Source organism: Euphorbia lathyris, chromosome 2 (genome assembly GCF_963576675.1).
Source record: "Euphorbia lathyris chromosome 2, ddEupLath1.1, whole genome shotgun sequence".
Classification (NCBI taxonomy): Eukaryota; Viridiplantae; Streptophyta; class Magnoliopsida; order Malpighiales; family Euphorbiaceae; genus Euphorbia; species Euphorbia lathyris.
Window position 1 is genome coordinate 120,026,213 of NC_088911.1, and position 22,437 is coordinate 120,048,649.

At 37.8% G+C, this 22,437-nt stretch overlaps 1 protein-coding gene across 1 annotated transcript; it reads left to right on the forward strand.

The window, feature by feature from the left end:
* Positions 1-16,310: 16,310 nt before the first annotated feature.
* Positions 16,311-20,582, forward strand: LOC136219709 (probable RNA helicase SDE3). The gene is made up of 5 exons (XM_066007202.1): positions 16,311-16,605; positions 16,983-17,761; positions 17,877-18,041; positions 18,195-19,658; positions 19,910-20,582. Exons 2-5 carry the CDS (start codon positions 16,985-16,987, stop codon positions 20,294-20,296), a joined length of 2,793 nt encoding a protein of 930 aa, XP_065863274.1. The 5' UTR covers positions 16,311-16,605; positions 16,983-16,984; the 3' UTR covers positions 20,297-20,582.
* Positions 20,583-22,437: the final 1,855 nt, after the last annotated feature.

A 22,437-nucleotide genomic window follows, 5' to 3' on the forward strand; every position in this document is an offset into this window, starting at 1 on the left:
CCATATAGGATACTTTTCCAAATGTGGCTCTTCGTTCTACTTCTTCTGAACATATCCATCCCCTCTCTCTTGCCCGCGTAGATCCCTCGGAGAACCCGGACCCATAGGGATTCAAGTTCGGTTAACATCTGCCACCCTAGCTTGGCAACATTTGCCTTATTGACCGCTCTAGACTGCCTGATACCCAAACCGCCCTTCCTGCGTGATCTGCACACGGTGCTCCAGCGGACCAGATGAATCTTCTGCCCTCTCTCTGAACTTCCCCATAGGAACCTCCGGCTAATAGCGTCCAATTTCCGACAAATACTCACCGGAAGGGCCGCTGTCTGCATGTTATAGATCGGTAAAGCTGAGAGGACTGATTTGATTAGCGTCGTTCTTCCTGCAAAGGAGAGGGTTTTTTCCTTCCAACCCGAGAGGCGCTGTTTCACCCGATCAACTACATGATTATAAGTGTCCTTGTCAACTTTGTCGTGAATGATGTTCACTCCTAGGTACCGTCCCAGGTTATTCGTGCACCTGATCCCCAATTCTGAAGCCACCTCAGCCTTGACATCTGGTCTAGCGTTTGAGGAGAAAAAAACACAAGATTTCTCAAGGCTTACTCTCTGACCCGAGCAGTCACAGAAGTAGCTAAGAATGTTCTTGACAAGCTTAGCTTGAGTCCACGAGGCTTCTGATAATAAGATGATGTCATCTGCAAAGAAACAATGTGTTAGCGGGGGGCCCTTTGCTGAGAGAATAGCTGGTTTCCAGTCTCCTTTTTCTGCTGCATCCAGAATCAAATGACTGAGCCTCTCAAGGCATAGGACAAAGAGGTAGGGAGACAGCGGGTCACCTTGCCGGAGCCCCCTAGAGGATTTGAAGCTTTCCCCTTGTTCGCCATTCCAAAGACTTGTAAGGAAGGAGAGGAAACGCAGGCCATAATAGTGTCCACCATGCCCGCAGGAAGGCCAACCTGCTGCAAAGTTTCCCGGAGGAAATTCCAGCTAATCCTGTCATAAGCTTTCTCTAGATCAAGCTTCAATAGCATAAACGCTTTCTTCCCTTTCTTCTTCTCAAATGAGTGCACAACCTCCTAAATCAGAATAATGTTATCCGTTATTTGTCTTCCAGGCACAAAGCTGCATTGCATAGGTCCAACAATCCCAGGAAGGAGCGGCTTCAGCCTCCCAACAATGCATTTCGTTATAACCTTGTAGCTGACATTACATAAGCTTATCGGTCTAAACTGGGCTAAGGAAACTGGGCTCTCAATCTTTGGAATAAGGGTTATCAAAGTGTTGTTAATACCATCCTCCAACTTCCCATCATTTAGCGCTTGTAGAACGCAAGCACTCAATTTAGTTCCCACTATCTCCCAAAACTTTTGATAGAAACTGGCCTGCAGACCATCAGGCCCCGGGGCCTTCCAGGCACTCATCGTTCCTAGCGCCGCTCGGACCTCCTCCAGCTCATACGGCTTAGCTAAATCCTCCCTATCTGTTAGCTCAATCCTTGGGAAAGACGTCTTGGTCAGCAGATTAGGCCTCACAGGCATCTCTTCCTTGTACAACTCTCGGAAGAACCAGGTCGCCATTTCCTTGAGCTTTTCTCCCCTCCATTCTCACAACCCTTCCTCATTCTGAAGCCCAGCCACCTTATTCCTTCGAGTTCGGATCACAGTAGAGATGTGGAAGTAGGAAGTGTTTTGATCACCCTCGTACAGCCATTGAGTCCTTGACTTTTGGTGCCAGTACAGTTCCTCCTGTTCCAGAGTAGTATTCAACTCCGCACATAGCCTTGCCTCCAATCTTAACAAACCCCGAGTGCATCTGCTAGCCAAAGCGCGCTGCACCCTGATGCGTCCCCATCTAAGGTTAGAGATGGGAACTCACTAAGGGATAAGTGTACCCCGTCGTTATCAAGTAATAAATTTCTGGGTTTAAGTCCAGGTTATCATCCACAGGATTTATTTCTGCAAGTACCGAATTACTAAGTCTCGGATGTTATCTAGGCTTAAGGGGTTTGAGTTGGTTTTGTTTAATTAATCTACTCCTAGGTTGGTTTGCACTAATCCTAACTAGATTATCTAATTCTGACTAAGTTATTCTAACCCTAACTAAATTACTCTACCCCTAATTGATCTTTTACCAAAGCAATTAACTGAATGAACATGAAGGAATACGATGATAACAATGATAGAGTGTTTAAGCAATTGAATTGAAACTAAGTCGCTTATGTCCAAGGCGATTAACCCGACCTATCCTCCTAAAGTCCCTAGTTCGTGATTCCCTTGTAAGGCCGAAACTAGCTCTAAGGCTCAGTAATTTGGGCTTAATCTTCTATAGGGTCGTCAATCCTATAGGCACTGACTAGGTCAGATTCAGCTCGCAATATGTGCCAACCTAATTTTGGGATTATCGAATGAGTTAAACCAATCAGACAAAGCGTAAGACAAAGATTAAAACATCAAAACAGTTGAATAAGCAAAATCTATATTATATATCAAAGATGAAGGAATTGTCACGAAGTTACAATAAACCTAGAATTCATAGCATGTATCAGAGGCTAGACAGAATATAAAAGAAGAAAAATCCCTTTCAGGGAACCTGTCTACCAATGCAGGCGTCTTTCTAGGATTTAAGGATGGAGCTTGAGTAATCCTCGGTGAATGGAGCTTCGGAGGTGTCTTCAATGGAGGTTTGAAGGTTATGGAGGAGGTGGAGAGGATTTCTCAAGGTGGAAGCTAAGCTAATTACAAAAGTAAAAGATATCTAATTTATAATTGGAAATTCCTATTTATAGCCGCGTCTCGGGTCTCGTTTTGACCTAATTTCGTGTCCTTGTTGGTGTAGGAAGACGTGGGGCCGAACGTGGCTTCGTGGGGGCGGAATTGGTCTTTTTGACCAATTCCCGCAGGTCTGCTCGCTGAGCAGGAAAGGCTGCTCGCCGAGCAGAATTGCGACGAGCAGCCCCTGCTCGCCGAGCAGGCGCCTGGTGGCCTGCTCGGCGAGCAGGCACTGCCTGCTCGGCGAGCAGGCACACTGCCTGGGCAGTGCCTGGGCAGTGACTGGGCGCTGCCTGGGCAGTGCCTGGGCAGTGCCTGGGCGCTGCCTGGGCTGCTGCCCGGGCTGCGTGCCGATGCTCAATTCGTCGAGCGGCTGCCGGGGGGTCCTGCTCGCCGAGCGTTTTCGCCCGAAACGCGCTCGATCCGTGCCGGAGGACTTCTATACCCTTTTTCATCCAAACTTACACCTGCACACGCATAAAAACTCCAGGAAACATTAGTCTAAAAGCCAAATTGATCCGTCAATCGCTTATTTTGAGCAAACGCTTCGTTTGGTGCGACTTTTGACGGACCAATTAGCTTCAAAAGATAACGGAATTCTAATATGCATGTTATTTCGGCCGTATTTGCCTAAATTGATCACAAAACGAGCCTAAACAACGAAAAGTAAATAGAACGTTTCCAATTTCTAACTAACTCACACAAAAGCATTTAAATGCGAGAATTGCTCGCTTATTAACCAAATTACTCTAAAAACCGTCCTAAAACCGTACCCAAAGATAGGGGTTTTTGACCCCTATCAAACCTCCTCGCACTTAAAACTTTACTTGTCCCCAAGTAAACTAAAAAACTAAACCCGCCACCACAAGCAAGCTAGAAAACCTCCCGGTTTGACTGGGTGCTTGACACAACTTCGAACATCTGTAATTACATGGATTCGGAAAAACAAAGTAGAGACACGATATCCAAAAGCCGCATTTCAATTATCATGGGTCATAGTTTTAAGCAAATGGACACATGTTCAATTAAACGAGTTTAAGGGGATTGCTAAGTAAAACACCTCACCATAGGTAGTTCACTCATTCACACAATTTTTGGTGGCTAACGTGTTTACTCTCGGCTTATGTTCTTGCTTAGGATTACGCTGATTTTGCACATTCATCCGAGTTCCTCTACTATGCTACATGACTCCGATGATATCAAAAAACAGCCTCTAATTGGGGTTGTAATGTGGTTAGAGGGTTAAAGGTACAACAAATGTTAAAAGCTCTAGCGCTACAAAAACAAGGTTAAAATGGCTTTAGCAAATACGGAGTGACTGAGCTTTTTATTCATCCCTTATTTTGGATTTCTTTTTGAGACGTTTTTATTTTTAGGAACTGGGGAATGAAGTTCTTCCCTTTTGTTCGTCTCTTTTCTTTTCTCTTTTTTGTGATTTTTTTTTTCTTTTGGGATAGTGATGCTCATTCACCTCTTAGCCTTTTGGCTTGCTACTATAATGCCATAAACAACGATAAAGCACTAGAGAAAAATAAAGGCTCAATTCGAGCTTTGCAAAAACAAAGGTTAAGTAGCGAACCAAGTTGTGGTTCGCAAAAACGGGTTAGAACGAAAAAAAAATCTACAAACTACAAAAATGTCGGCTCAAAGGGGCTTCCTAGAGTAAATGAAAAAGAGAAAATAAGGTAAAGAAAATGTTAATTCTAATGAGGCTGATTCATCGTTTATCATCTCAAATCATTGCATGTAGGTTCAACACAGTATTAGGTGCAAAATCTGTAATCTTCCACAAGTCAAAGCATTCACACAAAAATGTCAAGAAAAAGAGCTTTTCGATGTTCGCTCTTAGGCTCAAATTCAGCTCACAATTCTTTGGGTTTCAATTTTGTGTTTACTAGTTTTCCCCAAACTCAAGTTTAACATCACATGCCTTCAATTCTTAAATTATCTACCTAAGTAATGATTTTAGCATTTCTTCAAAAGTAGGGTCTAAATGCAAACCTTAGCTCATGCTTTTACAGATACAAGAGTTGTGTCCTACACCTAAACTAGTTGTCATGCAATTTTAGATTCGGTTCTCAGCCCTCAAAGACAAATAACGAAGTTCAGATTCGAAGGAGGTTCACGGTTTTAGGTCCTAAACATGCAAAAACATAAACAAAACACCAAAACGCAAACCTAAACTAGACACGACGCAACAAAAATTAAAAATTTATGCAATTTTTTTTTGTAAGTTTGTCTACCTCTCCTCCTCACACTAAAATTATGCAATAAGTTCCAACATTGCATCATAAATCATGAAGTACGAGTGTAAAAAGTTATGGTGGAGAATAAAACTTACGGATTTTATCGCAATCGCAAAAGCTTGACGATTTGCGGTGGCAAAATTTTATTTATTTATTTATTTCAGCTTCGTTCGGGATTTAAAAAAAAAAAAAATCTTGAAAAAATTCCTTATCGCGGCCGAGCACCGCCGCTGGGCAGCAGTGCCCAGCGGCAGGCTGGGCACAGTGCCCAGCGGCGTGCTGGGCGCCAGCGCCCAGCGCGCGGCGAGCTGGGCGGCAGTGCCCTGCTCGCCGAGCTGGGCCTCCTGGGGCCAATTTTTTTTTTTTTTTTTTTTTACCTGAAAACTTAATAAAAATAAAAATAAAAATAAAAGAAAACTAAACAACTAAAAAAAATATTTATTTATTATTATTATTATTTTTTAAACGAACACTTAAAAAAACGTAAAAGAAAACTAAAAAGACTAAACTAAGAGATCAATGTATAATCTAAATAAAACAAACCTGAAAAGTTTTATTAAAACTTGGGTTGCCTCCCAAGAAGCGCTACGTTATAGTCGGTGAGCTCGACATAGAATTCCCGCCTAGGTGTATGCTTCTACTCGTGTTAGGAATTCAAATTCCTGAATAAATAATCCGTACCTACAAAACGGATTAAGAGCCTCTAATAAGTTTAATGAAAGCAGGAGGCCGAATTTAAACATATTATGAAAAAGTTTGGTTTGCTCCCTTTTGGATTCTCTTGGTAGGTCGAAGAGAATGAAAACTTCTGAGCATGAAACAAACCTAAACTTTTCTAATGTTTGAGGAAAAGGTACTTGAGATACACAAGTTTTGATTTGATCTTTTATCTCTACCACATGATTTAGAATTTCAGATTTTGAACCGGGGTTGCTTACCGCTTCCGGTTCTTCACTTACCTCGAGTGATGCATGTGATAGTGGACTTGGTTCTACCTTTTTGTCATTCCTCAAGGAGATGGCTTGAACTGATTCCCTTTGTGGGATTTCTATGTTTTCCTTTATGCATGGGAGAGCATCTCGGGGTTGCTTTTGCATCTCTTGGTTTATTTGAGCCAATTGGTTGCTCAAGTCCTTGCAAACCTCCTCGTTGATTGTAAGTCGGGCTGATATTCCTTTTAAAAGGGACAGCACTTCATCTCGTGAGCTAGAGGGTTGTGGAGGAACTTGGCTTGCTTGTTCGTAAGGGAACATTCCTAATTCGTTTTCCCTGTGCTCATTAACAAACCTACTTGGAGGCCTCAACATGTTAGGGTTCCCGTAGGACAGATTTGAGTGTTGAGGTCTCCTCCAATTATTATCATAAAAGCTATAAGAATTGGGGTTAGAATTGTACCTTTGGTGATTACCCACAAAACTTACACTTTCATTGGTGTTGAGGCTCAGTTTCGCCATCAAGATATCCATTTTCTTATTTAACTCGGTCATGGAGGGATTGGGAGCCTCATTCTCCAGGGCATGAATGTATCGTCTTGATGGGATAGTAAACTTTTGAGCTTGCCACTCGACTCTTTCTTGCCAATTCATTGATCAAAGAACGCTGAGAAAAAGTGAAGTTCTAGCACAAAAGTTGATAAGTAACAGTATACAGATATGAACAAGTATAGAAACGTATAAAGAAATCATATATCAACAAGCATAAACGATATAAACAAAGATATTCACAATGAATGCCTAAACTAACAAATCAACCTTTGGTTCGATATTGCAGAAGAAATAAATCCCCGGCAACGGCGCCAAAAACTTGATGCGTCCCCACCTAAGGTTAGAGATGGGAACTCACTAAGGGATAAGTGTACCCCGTCGTTATCAAGTAATAAATTTCTGGGTTTAAGTCCAGGTTATCGTCCACAGGATTTATTTCTGCAAGTACCGAATTACTAAGTCTCGGATGTTATCTAGGCTTAAGGGGTTTGAGTTGGTTTTGTTTAATTAATCTACTCCTAGGTTGGTTTGCACTAATCCTAACTAGATTATCTAATTCTGACTAAGTTATTCTAACCCTAACTAAATTACTCTACCCCTAATTGATCTTTTACCAAAGCAATTAACTGAATGAACATGAAGGAATACGATGATAACAATGATAAAGTGTTTAAGCAATTGAATTGAAACTAAGTCGCTTATGTCCAAGGCGATTAACCCGACCTATCCTCCTAAAGTCCCTAGTTCGTGATTCCCTTGTAAGGCCGAAACTAGCTCTAAGGCTCAGTAATTTGGGCTTAATCTTCTATAGGGTCGTCAATCCTATAGGCACTGACTAGGTCAGATTCAGCTCGCAATATGTGCCAACCTAATTTTGGAATTATCGAATGAGTTAAACCAATCAGACAAAGCGTAAGACAAAGATTAAAACATCAAAACAGTTGAATAAGCAAAATCTATATTATATATCAAAGATGAAGGAATTGTCACGAAGTTACAATAAACCTAGAATTCATAGCATGTATCAGAGGCTAGACAGAATATAAAAGAAGAAAAATCCCTTTCAGGGAACCTGTCTACCAATGCAGGCGTCTTTCTAGGATTTAAGGATGGAGCTTGAGTAATCCTCGGTGAATGGAGCTTCGGAGGTGTCTTCAATGGAGGTTTGAAGGTTATGGAGGAGGTGGGGAGGATTTCTCAAGGTGGAAGCTAAGCTAATTACAAAAGTAAAAGATATCTAATTTACAATTGGAAATTCCTATTTATAGCCGCGTCTCGGGTCTCGTTTTGACCTAATTTCGTGTCCTTGTTGGTGTAGGAAGACGTGGGGCCAAACGTGGCTTCGTGGGGGCGGAATTGGTCTTTTTGACCAATTCCCGCAGGTCTGCTCGCCGAGCAGGAAAGGCTGCTCGCCGAGCAGAATTGCGACGAGCAGCCCCTGCTCGCCGAGCAGGCCCCTGGGTGCCTGCTCGGCGAGCAGGCACACTGCCTGGGCAGTGCCTGGGCGCTGCCTGGGCTGCTGCCCGGGCTGCGTGCCGATGCTCAATTCGCCGAGCGGCTGCCGGGGGGTCCTGCTCGCCGAGCGTTTTCGCCCGAAATGCGCTCGATCCGTGCCGGATGACTTCTATACCCTTTTTCGTCCAAACTTACACCTGCACACGCATAAAAACTCCAGGAAACATTAGTCTAAAAGCCAAATTGATCCGTCAATCGCTTATTTTGAGCAAACGCTTCGTTTGGTGCGACTTTTGACGGACCAATTAGCTTCAAAAGATAACGGAATTCTAATATGCATGTTATTTCGGTCGTATTTGCCTAAATTGATCACAAAACGAGCCTAAACAACGAAAAGTAAATAGAACGTTTCCAATTTCTAACTAACTCACACAAAAGCATTTAAATGCGAGAATTGCTCGCTTATTAACCAAATTACTCTAAAAACCGTCCTAAAACCGTACCCAAAGATAGGGGTTTTTGACCCCTATCACACCCCCCTAATCTCGCATAAATTCTGTTCTTCCTAGCAAAGATATTGCCAAAACTCTGTCGATTCCACTGAATCAGATTCTCTCTGATGTTCGACGTTGCTTCCATCAGAGAAGCTGAATCCCGCCAACCCTGATAGACTTGGTCCTTGAGTGTGTCATCTGTAAGCCATGCGCGCATGAACCGAAAGGGAACAGAAGTTCTAATCTCAGCGTTCCATAGGTCAATCAGCAATGGGACATGGTTTGATTTGAAGCGCTGAAGGTGTTTCACGATAGCTTCCGGATACGTCAGACGCCAATCCGTAGAGCAAAGACCCCTGTCGAGGCGACAGGCAACCCGGGTACGGGGGGAGGAGACTCGGTACCAGGTAAACTTAGGGCCAATGAAACCTAATCCACAAGCTCCATTTGGTTGATCCAGTTCGCGAAAGGGGCGCATCTATCCAGAACTCTAGCTGAACCTCCCTGTTTCTCCGATGCCTCCTTTATGCAATTAAAGTCCCCACACAATAACCAAGGCTGGCCTACCATGTTCTTCGTGTCTAGCAGATCCTTGAAGAAACTTCTCTTGTGCACCATTTGAGGTCTCACATAGCAAGCAGAGAGGAGGAACGAGGACCCGTGGTTCAAATTCCCTTGCATAGTGACCTCACAGTGAAGAAATTGATAGTTTCTGATAAGAACATCAACCTTGACCAAGTTCTCATCCCAAAAAACCCAAATTCCACCACTGAAACCCTCAGCTTCCACTAGTTCATGCTTTGTTAAACCAATTTGCTTACCAATATCAGAAGCCCGGGAGCCCGGGATACGAGTCTCCAAGAGGCAGAGAATGGTAGGACGGTAGGTTCGAACCATTAATCTTAAAGCACGCTGAAAACTGGTGCCTCCTGCACCAAAGCAATTCCAGGTTATAATCTTCATAAGCAAATGGCAATGCATGAAACTAAGCAACCAGCAGAGCATTATGATGTCGAAGGAGGGTAGTTGTCCTCCCCCCTGGCTATCCCTTCTAGAATTCGAAGTGTCGATCGATCACGCAGCTTTTGGTTCAACCTGTTATTTCCCTTCACTTTCAGGACCTCCACCTCACTGCTTAGGGGTCCAATCTCCTTCAACGGAGTACGAGTCTCCACTTCCGTGCGAGTCCGCTTCCCTCTACCTGCTTCTAGATCAGAACATGTCATGTCGCCATACCCTCCACTTTCGATGTCCATATTTTCTCCCAATAGTCCTGCAAATCTATTCATGCTTTTGGATCGGTTAGAATCTTGGTTCTCCTTGTTTCTAGCTGCTATGGTCAAAGTAGGTTTTCCTTTCATTCTGTTTACGTTTCTGTCTATTGGTTTCGACGGGGCAGTACCTGAGACCTGCTGTTTCCCAAACCCCTGGAATTCAAACCCCGACTGCAAATGTAGGTTTGGTTGTGTTGTAGATTGAAACGAGTTAGCACTATTCAAACTCCGCTGGTCCTCTCTCTCACTAGCTTTTGGCCCTTTGTCACTTTGCCATTTTCTTGCTGCTGCTGTATTAAACCTACGATTCGGAACAATCATCCAGGGTCCATACGCCCCAACTTCCTTCTCCTCCTCGTTTACTTTCTTAATAGCTTCCACATTCCCTTCTCCCTCATTGTTTTGGTCAGTTGCCCTGTTTGGCTCTTCCGTAATCATATCATTGGACGCCAGGGGTTCCCTGGCGGGAATTGCACTCGGCCAGCAACAATCAGTTCGGACATGGCCATATCTCCCGCACTTGGTGCACACAGTGTGAAGCCCTTCATATTCAACTCTTTGTACTTCTCCCTCTAGCTCAAACTGTGCTACTAGCGGTTTAAGCAGATCAATTTCAACACAAATTCTGGCAAAACGGCCTCTCATTCTCATTGCTGTGTTCTCATCCACACGAATCGGTTTCCCAACAGCTCCAGCAAGTCCAAGGAGAACATCCTCATCATAATATAATAAAGGGAGTTGAGGTAATCGAATCCATACCATTGATTTCTCGACACAGGCATCCAGAGGATTAAAGTCTGCCGACCAAGCTCGGACGGTGAGGTAGTGTCCCTGGACCATCCAAGGGCCATCATTGATGACATGATCTCTGTCCATCTCTTCATCAAATTGCACAAGGTGGAATCCTGCTCCCAAATCCATCATGTTAACCCCTGCAATTGGTTTCCATAGCTCTAAGGTTCTCTTCTGGAGTGCTACATATCCCAGGTTCCTTCCCAGCAGCTTCACTATTAGGGCTTTCTCCCATGGTTTAGCCAATTTCCTCTTCAAATCCGGGTCAATCGTCACTTTAGGGATCAATGGGTCGGATTCATCAACTGTGATATTCACGAGTCCTGCTGCACGTAAATCAGTTCTGGTTCGAATGGGGGTGTGGATGAATCCGGCGGGTTGGGGTTACTTTTGTCATCGATGAATCAAGTAAAAGATTATAAAGTGTTTTAGAGTTCGAAAAATGTATTAAGTTGATTAATTTGAACTAATTAAATTTAATTTTGTGTATTAAATAATTTTGATTTTTTCTAAAAGAATATTAATTTAATTTTAATTAATCAGTTTTATCTCCGGGTAAGATAAATTTATTGTTTTCTTTAATGAAAATAATAAAAAGAAACAGAGAGCATAATTAAATTCATTTATTGATATTTAAAACTTATCAAATTATTACATTATTTAATAGTCTAATAATTTATAATAAGGGTAAATTATACCAATGGTCACATAAGTTTAAGGTATGTTTCAAAAATATCAATGAACTTCATTTTATTTCGATAGATTTACTCAACTTATACTTTTTATTTTAATAAAATCATTTCAACTTATTTAGAGAGAAAAACTCACTGGAACGGTGACATGACAACTAGAAACATATGCAACATAAAGTTATAGAGGAGGTCGAAATTTTAAAAGAGTTACTGGCTAAGCTAGGGATTTAAACAGGGACAAAATATTTCACCCACTATAGGAAAATGTATTTTTAGACTTGCCGGATGAGAGGGGCAAGACCCTTCTAGCTATAGTGTTGGACCACCCCTAGTGACAACCACATTAAAAATAACTATGTCGCATATAACATGATAGCCACATGGCAGACACGTGTATGCCACATGACAATTAAAACAAATAAATAAAAATATTTCTTTTATATACTATGTGACAGTTTGAAGCAGCTGAATCAAGTAAATAAGAAATATAATTTTTTTTACTATCACGTGGTTGTCATATTATACGTAAACATAAATTATTTCCATTATGTTTGTAATGTCAATATTCATGTGATTTTTTCTGTCCAGAATGGACGGAATGACACTACTAAAATAAAATAAAGAAATTCAATGAATTTATTAAAACAAAATGAAGTTTAGTAATCTTTTTGAAATTAACTCCAAATAGTTACCATCAATGCAATTAAATATTTATATTATTGATAAACCCTAAATTTGTCCCCATTGTTTTTTAGAAAGTTTAAATTTACCTTAACGTATAATATAGAATTATATCCCTAATATTTTCAAATAAAATCAATTTATCCATGGTTAACGGAAAATTTGAATAGTCTAGTTTATCTGTTATTTGACTGTCACATCAGATCTTCCAAATAAATTTATCCATAAATTGAAACAATTTCACGCACTTTATCAGATTATTTGTAACTATGAGTAGTAAATATTTTTTTTTTGTGATTAACATTGTATATGGTAGACTCAATTATTACTATTTTAACATGATTTTTTATAATTATATTAATCAGAGAATAAATATTTTAAATATAATTGATGTTTGGAAATATCAATATAATAATTAAAACCAATCAAATAATAATAAATTATTATATTTAAAAAAAATTATTAAGTAATTTTTTTACCTTTCTTATCTAATCAATTTTGAAGTGCCACGTGGTATTTATTTAGACTCATTTTTCTGTAACCTTGAACGCTCTCGTTGAAAATAAATTTGTATTTTTCGAAAGAACGACATGCCTTTCTAATAACACTCACTCCCATATATTTAAACTTTTTATTAAGTAAAATTTTACTTTTCTTATTTAATCAATTTTGAAGTGTCACGGATATGCAGTTGGGCTCAACTACTCTGCAACCTTGAACAACCTTCTAAAAATAAATTTGTATTTTTTCGAAAAGAATGGTACCCATTTAAATTTTTTATTAAATAAAATTTTACCTTTGTTATTTAATTAATTTTAGAGTGTCATATGTTATGCATTCGGACTCAAACCTTGAACGGTCTTGTGAAAAATAAATATGTAACTTGTTGAGGAAAATGTTCTTTCCTTTTAGGATTCAAAAACTAATGAAATGTAACCTTGGCGCCTTATAGTCGAAATATGCTGAATGCAGTTTTATATGATTCAAGATAAGCCTATATACCTTTTATCACTATACACGACTGCTAGTTTTACATCGAACAATTATAGAGACCTCAATCAACAACAATTAAATCTTTGGATAAGTGCAGAAGACAGTGCTCATACCGTCTCCTCACATTGATGTTCGAAATAAGAGTAATGGAGGGGATCTATTTCAGACCAAGCCTAAGTAGAGGCCCAATTCAAATTTTAAGGCCCATCCAACTCTAAGAGACCCCATGAAAAAAAGAGGCACACATGATTCAACATGGCATGAATCACCCCATCGTCTAACCCATAGGTAGTAACACGTTTAGCATCGTATAAATAAGTAATATATTCTTTATGTTTCTTTATTATTGTGATATTCCATTTTCTTTATTGTTATTGGTCACTCATTTTAGCATCGGACTATACCCATAGGACTCACTCCAACGCATGTCAACAAACTTTCGTGGAAGTTAGTTTGAAGGTTGGACTAAACCTAGCAAATTAAAGAGTTGCGAACTCATGGATACATTAGCAACACAAGAAAGAAAAAGCAAAAGGTTAGAATATGTATTAATAAGAGCCTCAAATGCTCCCCCAATTTCACCCTATATAGCTTGGGTAAAGACTTGCAAATGAGAAGCCGTCTCTAAATTTTGGTATAAAACGCAGTGAGAAACCACCTGAATTCTGCACAACTGCAACAAATCATTCGTTAATAATTTTCCATTCACCACCTTCCAATAGAAAACACTTCTTGTTAATTTAAAACATATTTAAGTTAGACTTTCTATTATGCTAACAACAACAACTCATCACCATTTTAACAAACATCTATTATTAATCAGTTAATAACATCAATAATATACCACTAACAACACTATTTGTTTTGGTAAATTAAAATAGTTAACTTAAAATTTTAGGTTGAATATTACCAATAATAAAAACTTAATATTCCTTAAATTTCTATTTATCACTTTTAATCAAAATCTAAAATTACATTTATTCGCCATTTTTAGATTTTTTATGAAATTTATTTTTTATTGTTTTCAAGTTCACCATTATTTTGAGAATTATAATGTGTTTTAGAATTTGAAAAATGTATTAAGTTGTTTTTTTGACTAAGAAAAATGTATTAAGTTGATTATATTAATTTAGTTTTAATTAATCAATTTTATTTCGAGTAAGGCAAAATCTAAAATTAATTTTAGATTTTTTTATGAAATTTATTTTTTATTTTTTCAAGTTTATCATTATTTTGAGAATTATAAAGTGTTTTAGAATTTGAAAAATGTATTTAAGTTGATTAAATTTGGACTAATTAAATTTAATTTTAATTTTTCAAAAAAAAAATATTAATTTAGTTTTAATTAATCAATTTTATCTTTAATATGGTAAATTTATTGTTTTCTTTAATGACAATAAAAAGAAACACCAGAGTATAATTAAATCCAATTAATGATATTTAAAATTTATCAAATTATTACACCATTTAATAGTCTAATAATTTATAATAAGGGTAAATTACTCTAATGGTCACATAAGTTTTGGTATGTTTCAGAAATATCAATGAACTTCATTTTATTTCAAGAGATTTATTCAATTTTCCTTTTTATTTCAATAAAGTCATTTCAACCAAATTAGGGAGAAAAACTCATTGGAATGGTGACACGACAACTAGGGAGGGATGCAAAATAAACTTATAGAGGGAGCCAAAATTTTAATGGGGTTACTGGCAGGGATGGGGGGAGGGCAACTGGGGATTTAGATGAGGCCAAAATACTTCACCTACCATATTAAGATGTATTTTTGAATTGGCTATGGGAGAAGGATGAAGCCCTTTAGCCATAGTGTCGGTCCACCCCTACTGACAACCACATTAAAAACTCTATCACATAACATGATAACCACATTGCAATTACGTGTATGCAAAATGACAACTAAAACAAATAAATAAATATATTTTTTTATCTATTATGTGACAATTTCAATCAACTGAATCAGGTAAATAATAAATAAATATTTTTTTTTTGGCTGTTATGTGGTTATCATGTTATATGTAAAAATTAATTATTTTCATTTTGTTTGTTATGTCAATATTCATGTGATTTTTTCTGTTTAAAATTGATGGATTACTTTATTAAAATAAAAATAAAAAAAATTCAATGACTTTATTAAAACAAAATGAAGTTTCATATTTTTTTTTTAAAAGTAACTCCAAATTTTAGTTACCGTCGATGCAATTAAACATTTATAATATGGATTAAGTCCAAATTTGTCCCTGTTGTTTTTCAGAAAGTGTAAATTTACCCTAAACGGATAAAATTATAAAATTTTGTCCCTTACGTTTTCAAACAAGATCAATTTTACATTTAGCCAACATAAAATTTGAATAGTCTGGTTTGCCTGTTATTTATTACTACCAAACATGTTTATCAATAAACTGAAATTTCATGTACTTTATCAAGTTGTTTATAACTATGACGTAGTAAATTTTTTAAGTAATTTTCTTTTGTAATCACCATGTATATGATAGACTCAATTGTTACTATTTTAGCAGGTTTTTTATAATTATATTAATAAAACATTAAATATTCTATATATAATTGATGTGCGGAAAGATCAATATAATAATTAAAGAATGATTCAAATAAGAATAAATAATTAATTTTAAAAAATTATTAAGTAATTTTGTTACCTTTTTTATCTAATCAATTTTGAAGTGTCACATGATATCCATTTGACCTCAACTTTTTTTTGTAACCTTGAATAGTCTCGGTGAAAATAAATTTGTATTTTTCAAAAAGAGCGATATGTTTTTAAATGTCACGTGGTATATATTTTAGGTTTAATTTCTCTACAATCTTGAACAACTTTTTTAAAATTAATTGTAACCTTGAACAATTTTCTTAAAACTAAATTTATATTTTTCGAAAAGAATGAACTAATTTCTGTGCAACTTTGAACAACTTTCTTAAAAAGAAATTTGTGTTTAAATTTTTTATTAAGTAAATTAAACAACTTTCTTAAAATTAATTGCAACCTTGAACATCTTTCTTAAAATTAATTTTGCTTTTTTTTTTGAAAAAAAAACGAACTAACTTCTGTGCAACTTTGAACGGTTTTCTCAAAAATAAATTTGTATTTAAAGTTTTTATTAAATAAATTGATCAATTTTTTTTTAAATAATTATAACATTGAACAACTTTCTTAAATTAAGTTTGTATTTTTCGAAAAGAATGAACTAACGTCTCTATAACCTTTAACCGTTTTTTTTAAAAAAGAATTTGTATTTTTCAAAAACAACAATACCCATATATTTAAATATTTTTTAAGTAAAATTTTACCTTTTTTATTTAATAGATTTTAAAGTGGCACGTGTTATGCATTTGGGCTCAACTTAACAAAATAAATTCCTATTTTTAGGAAAAAGAGAAAAGAAATGCCTAATAAGCTTCACTCCCCCATTCAACCCTTTGAATTTTTAAAGACCATCGGTAGGTCTAATTAACTTCAATATCTTTGGGCGATGCCAGAGATACTGTAACTGATTGATATAAAGATTCCAGTTAGTCTCAACTCATAAAGTGGAGACACGCTCTCCCATTTTACCCATACATACTTCACTCCATACCAATTTCTATCACTGGTTAGGTTTGGGTTTCTCTATCCATCTCTCTCTCAGCGTTTCTTCAGATTCTACCCATCTGCATTCATCCGCTCCCGATTCCTTTGGAATCTCACTGCAGGTAACTTTTGTTTTGATTTGTATATTGAAGGTCAGGTTAGTAGAGTTCAACACTTTGATTATATAGATTGAACGGCGGTTAGATTTTGTTGCCGATGTGTTCATCTCCAGTTTCTAAAAAATCGTCAATGTATTATCGCACTTCTCGTTTCTTACACTTTTTAGCGGATTTCAGTCGGTTTAAATTGTGTTATCATGTCACAAATTGACACCCTATGAGTAATGATTATCTGATTTTTAGTCTCTTCACTTGCTGCATTGTGGTTTTAGTTGTTAAGTTGTAAGAACTGAACTGCATCTTTTTGTTGGTTTGTCTATGATTGTTCTTTCGAGAGCTGATGGTTATGTGTATTTTTTTTTTGTTTATTTTCTTATTAGAAATGGGTACAATTGATGGAAAGTGGGACGATGACCAATTCTCTGTTATTGGAGATAAAGGGGAAATTGGGTTTATTGATTATCAGGACGACAAGTCTGTATGTAGCTATAATCCGAATGAAGAGGGTCCTGTCATTGTCTCTGTTCCATTTGCCTTTATAGATGGGAAACCCCAATCAGTAGTTTCGGGCGAGATTGCTACAAATTCAATTACTATTGAGAACACCACCAGTGAAGAGGTGGAATTAGGGATCAAAATTTATGCATCACAGCCTGAGAATTCTTTCACCCTTTCCTTGATGGAACCTCCATCAGCAGATGGTGGGAATTGCAGTCGAGGTTTCCTGGAGTCCTTTGCATTGGAGGAAAGGATGCTTCTTCCGGGTGACACTTTGACCATTTGGCTCAATTGTATGCCTAAGGTAATTGGTTTGTACACTACGGTTGTTACTTTTGCTATAGGCAGCGATACAATAGAACGAGTGGTTTTTGTGTTGGCTGAAGATAAGATATCCAGGTCCTTGGTTTCAACCAAGCCATATTCAAGAGTTGCTAGAAAGAAGCAATTCACTGTGGACACATATGTTCCTGGTTCACGTCCTGTAGGGAAGGGAGGCCGGATGTTTAAAAATAGGCTTCCTCGATATGAGATTCCTAAAGAATTACGAGAGTTGCTAGAAAGCAAACAAGTTCCTCAAGTTATTACGGCAGGTCTAACAACAGAGCATTACGCTGATTACTTCAAAACATTGTTGGTCATGGAAGAACTACAATTGGAGGTAAAAAGTTTTCCTTTTCCTTTGGAAGAACAGTGTTGATAGTGGTATAAATTCCTTATATATTCTTTTCAAATGTATCCTATGTTATTTATTTTGTTATTACTATATTATTCAGGAAGACATGAGCGTTTATGGCATGGTGGGTGTAAGGATGAGGAAGAAGGGGAATCTTTTGTCCCTCGTGGTCCCAGGGCTCGCTGAGCGGAGACCTTCACTTGTCCATGGAGATTTTATCTTTGCCAAGCTTTCAAATATGGATCAACCAATGAAACCTCATCAGGTTTTTGTTCATATATTAAGATAGCTGTTTTGACTTAATTTTCTGTTTGAATAGTTTCCACTGGCTAGGAAGCAGTTGGTGCATACTCTTTTTCTTGAATCTTTGTTGACTATAAGAGTATTGTTTTATAGTTTAGCTACTGTTTGTTTTCAGGGTTTTATTCATCGTGTTGAAGCTGATGAAGTGTATTTGAAGTTTGACCTAGAATTCCATGTGCGCCATTCAGATGGGAGTCTTTATGATGTGCACTTCACCTATAATAGGATCAACATGAGAAGAATGTATCTGGCCTCAGATGCTGCAGAAAAATTGGGGGCAGAATTCCTATTTCCATCTGAGTGCTCCAGAAATAGGCTTATTGAAACAAGTACTCTGGTGCCCATTACATGTGGTATTAATGAAGAGCAGATGTGTGCCATAGAGAGGATCCTTGGATGCAAAGGAGCTCCACCTTATGTCATACATGGGCCTCCTGGTACTGGTAAAACCATGACTATAGTGGAAGCAATCCTCCAGCTGTATAAAAACCGAGCTGATGCTCGAATTCTTGTGTGCGCACCATCAAACAGCGCAGCAGATCACTTGCTAGACAAGCTTCTAACTGAGAATTCCATCAACATTCGAGAGAATGAGATTTTCAGACTTAATGCAACTACTCGATCGTTTGAAGAAGTTCATCCTGATATGCTTCCTTTTTGTTTCTTCGATGACAGTCTCTTCAAATGTCCCCCACTCAGTGTTCTTAGAAAGTATAGGGTCATTGTATGTACATATGTGAGTTCCTGTTATCTATTTGCAGAGGGTATTAGGCAAGGTCACTTCTCCCATATTTTCCTGGATGAGGCTGGCCAAGCATCAGAGCCAGAAAGCATGATCCCTATTTCTACCCTGAGCCGGAACGATACAGTAGTTGTTCTAGCTGGAGACCCCATGCAATTGGGTCCTGTAATCTACTCTAGAGATGCTGAAAGGAATGGACTGGGAAAATCATACTTGCTGAGGCTCTTTGAATGTGAATATTACTGCAATGGGGATGAAAATTATGTAACAAAACTAGTTAGGAACTACCGATGTCACCCAGACATCCTGTCTCTCCCTTCAGAACTGTTCTATGATGGGGAATTGATTGCTAGCAAAGAGTCTACAGATGACACAAATTCCTTACTGTCTTCGGTAAATTTCATACCGCGCAAAGATTTTCCAGTTCTTTTCTTCGGTATACAAGGGTGTGATGAGAGAGAAGGAAACAATCCATCTTGGTTTAACCGAATAGAAGCAAGCAAGGTAGTTGAGGTTGTAAACAAGCTGATTGCTGAGGGAAATCTAGAGGAGGTTGACATTGGGGTTATAACACCTTACAGGCAGCAGGTACTCAAGTTGAAGAAAACGTTTGATGATTTGGATATGCCTGACATAAAAGTTGGCAGTGTTGAACAATTTCAAGGACAAGAAAAGAGAGTAATTGTCATATCAACTGTCAGATCGACAGTCAAACACAAAGAGATTGACAAAGTTTATTGTTTGGGTTTCCTGAGTAATCATAGAAGGTTTAATGTGGCTATTACCCGTGCCATGTCTTTGCTTGTCATTATCGGCAATCCTCACATTATCAGCAAGGTATTGGTTCTTATTTGACGCTATCTAATATTAATCAACTTAAAGAGAAAGAAACTCATTTAATTGGAAGAAAATATTAAACTATACCTATGTTTGTGTAACAAGTGAGCAATTAATTAAATTGTGGACCAGACTGCCATTTGGTGTTAAAATGATGCATATTAAACGATTCATGGGGTCAGTTGTAACTTTCATGCATATGCATTTTCTAGACTATAGACTACTTATATTTAGTTGCTTGCAATCTGCAGGATCCATACTGGAATAAGCTCTTATGGTATTGTGTAGACAATGAATCCTATCAGGGTTGTGATCTCCCTACAAGGCCGGAATTTGATGAAATACAGGAAGAATATGACAACAATAAATATGGCGAACAAAATCATCTGCCCTACTATGGCGAGCCAAATCCTCCTCTGCCCTACTATGACAATAATAACTATGGCGAGCCAAATCCTCCTCTGCCCTACTATGACAAGCCAAATCCTCCTCTGCCCTACTATGACAATAATAACTATGGCGAGCAAAATCCTCTGCCCTTAGAAGACGGCGGCTTGGAATGGGGTGGAAAGTCTTATCAAGCAGAAATTCCAAAACCTGCTAAAGATGAAGATGAGTGGTCTGATGGGTGGAAGTAAAATTAGCATAGTCTCCAAGTACATAACAAAAAGAAATGTAGACTTCAATCTGGTTATTGAAGATTCTTACTTTCTATTTTAGTTTTGACCTGTAGAGAGGATGTTCCATCTACTTGGTGGTTGGAATTTTGAGGGTAGGTTTTGAATCATGAACTCTGGCTCGTGATGTAGGGTTTGGCCACCTCAAGTCTGAGTTGTTTATGCTATGAAATTCTAGCCATTTATTTTGTTATGTAGCTAACAAGTTATTTGCAATTTGAGTTGCGAAGCTAAATGCTTGATATAAGGCATTTTTACATGCAATAGTGCAAGCTATAACTGTTTAAAAGTGTTGAACTTTTTCTAAGGATCATGTAGATATTATCTCAAAATTTGTTCTGCAGAGTATACATTGAAAAACTTGCCATTGAAAAGCAAATACACTATAAAGGAGAAAGCTCATAGTAATTGTAGCATTTCCTATACAATCAAATGATATCAATTAACAAAATATATGGCAAGGAAAAGTAATGCTTCTAGGAGGAACCAATTGCAAATATGTTTAACTGTGGATGAATTTCTGGTTGGTTTTGGCTGTGCTGCTGCTGTTGGAGATCTCTGAACAGATTCAGATGTTGGCCTGCTTGCCGAAGGAGATGAACCATTAAATGTATCTGCAGATTTTTTTAGTAAGACTCAACTACTAAGCACACAAATAAATGAAAAGAAAATGATCCCTGTTTCTAATTTCTAAGTACCTAAAGCAGGTGGTTTTGAAATCTCTACTCCTGTTGAGCCCTGGAGAGGAGGCAATGGAGGTGACTCTGCTAAACAGCAAATGCATGTAATTGTTAGTCACTTTTTAATAGTTTTTGAGAAAGTCATGTTAGTGTAACTTGGATAACTATGCACAACACAGAGTTAAAGTTACGTCTACGAGTATAAAGAGTTCTCTATTATTTATTGCAATAACATTTTAGCCTATACTCTTCCATTAATACCAGCTGTACATATGCTCCCAAATTTTTAGAAGAAAATTCATATGCGTCGATCGAAGCATCTAATTAATAACAGGAAAACATAGAAATATCTGAGATTTCTCACGGTCTCATCATAAACATGAATCAAATTAAGCAAGTGCCAAAAACGATTCAATTTAATCCATAGGGAAAAGAAACTCAAGTGAGTTTTCCAAACCTGAACATATCGATGCCATCGATACGCCGACCTCAGTCGTCACGCTGCCGTTCCGGGAAGTGCAAACAGTAGGCAAAGAAAGCACTCTCGCTTCGTTCAGCGGGAATCCGAAGATAAGAGGTTGATTCACTAGGTAACAGAAGCAGTTGCCGTCACGAGAATTGAAAGCTTTCGAGAAAGCGTCGCAGCACTGAGAAGTAATTGTGTCCGTCACATTGTTTGGCTCTGCGGCCACGTAACCGAGGCACGGGGAAATTGCGACGAGCTCGTCGACGCAGCCTGGTCCCGATGAGTCAGGTGACGGCGATGAATTTGGTGGACCTAGTGGTGAAGCGGTGGCGAGGAGTAGAGTGGAGAGAAAAATGAGAGAAAAAAAAATGGAGGTCATATCTTGAGAGAGAGAGAGTGAAGAATTTGTTGGTGGGTTTGGTTTTCTCCACTGGTTTGTTACAGAGACCTCTTATGATGGCGGGAAAGAGATTTAGTTTGTATAACTGATTTGACAAAGTTGGCCTCTGAATTGCCAAACGTCGTCGCTTTAGCTATCTAAATATCTGTTTTGCAGTTTGATTCTTCAAGTGCGACTACTTGAATGATAACTAATGTTTGATTGCTAGGAAACATGGAAGAGAAATGCAGAATGATGGTCCAATTCCATCGTTGTTTGGTACAACTTTTAAGAAGCGTGTACATTCAATGTAATACAAAGGTGTAAATATACATTAAACCTTTTTTTTTTTTTTTTCAGTATATCTGTATAGTTTTTTTTTTATGTATTTTATTACCATTTCGAATTAAACCCAATAGAAAAAATACACTGACAAAATCATGATTAAAATAATATTTTCACATGGTCAAAAACTTATAAATAGATAAGCATTACTTTCATTTTCTTCGTTATCATATATTATCTTTCTCATTTTGATTGGGTTCTAACTTTAATCCACAATATATCAATAATGATC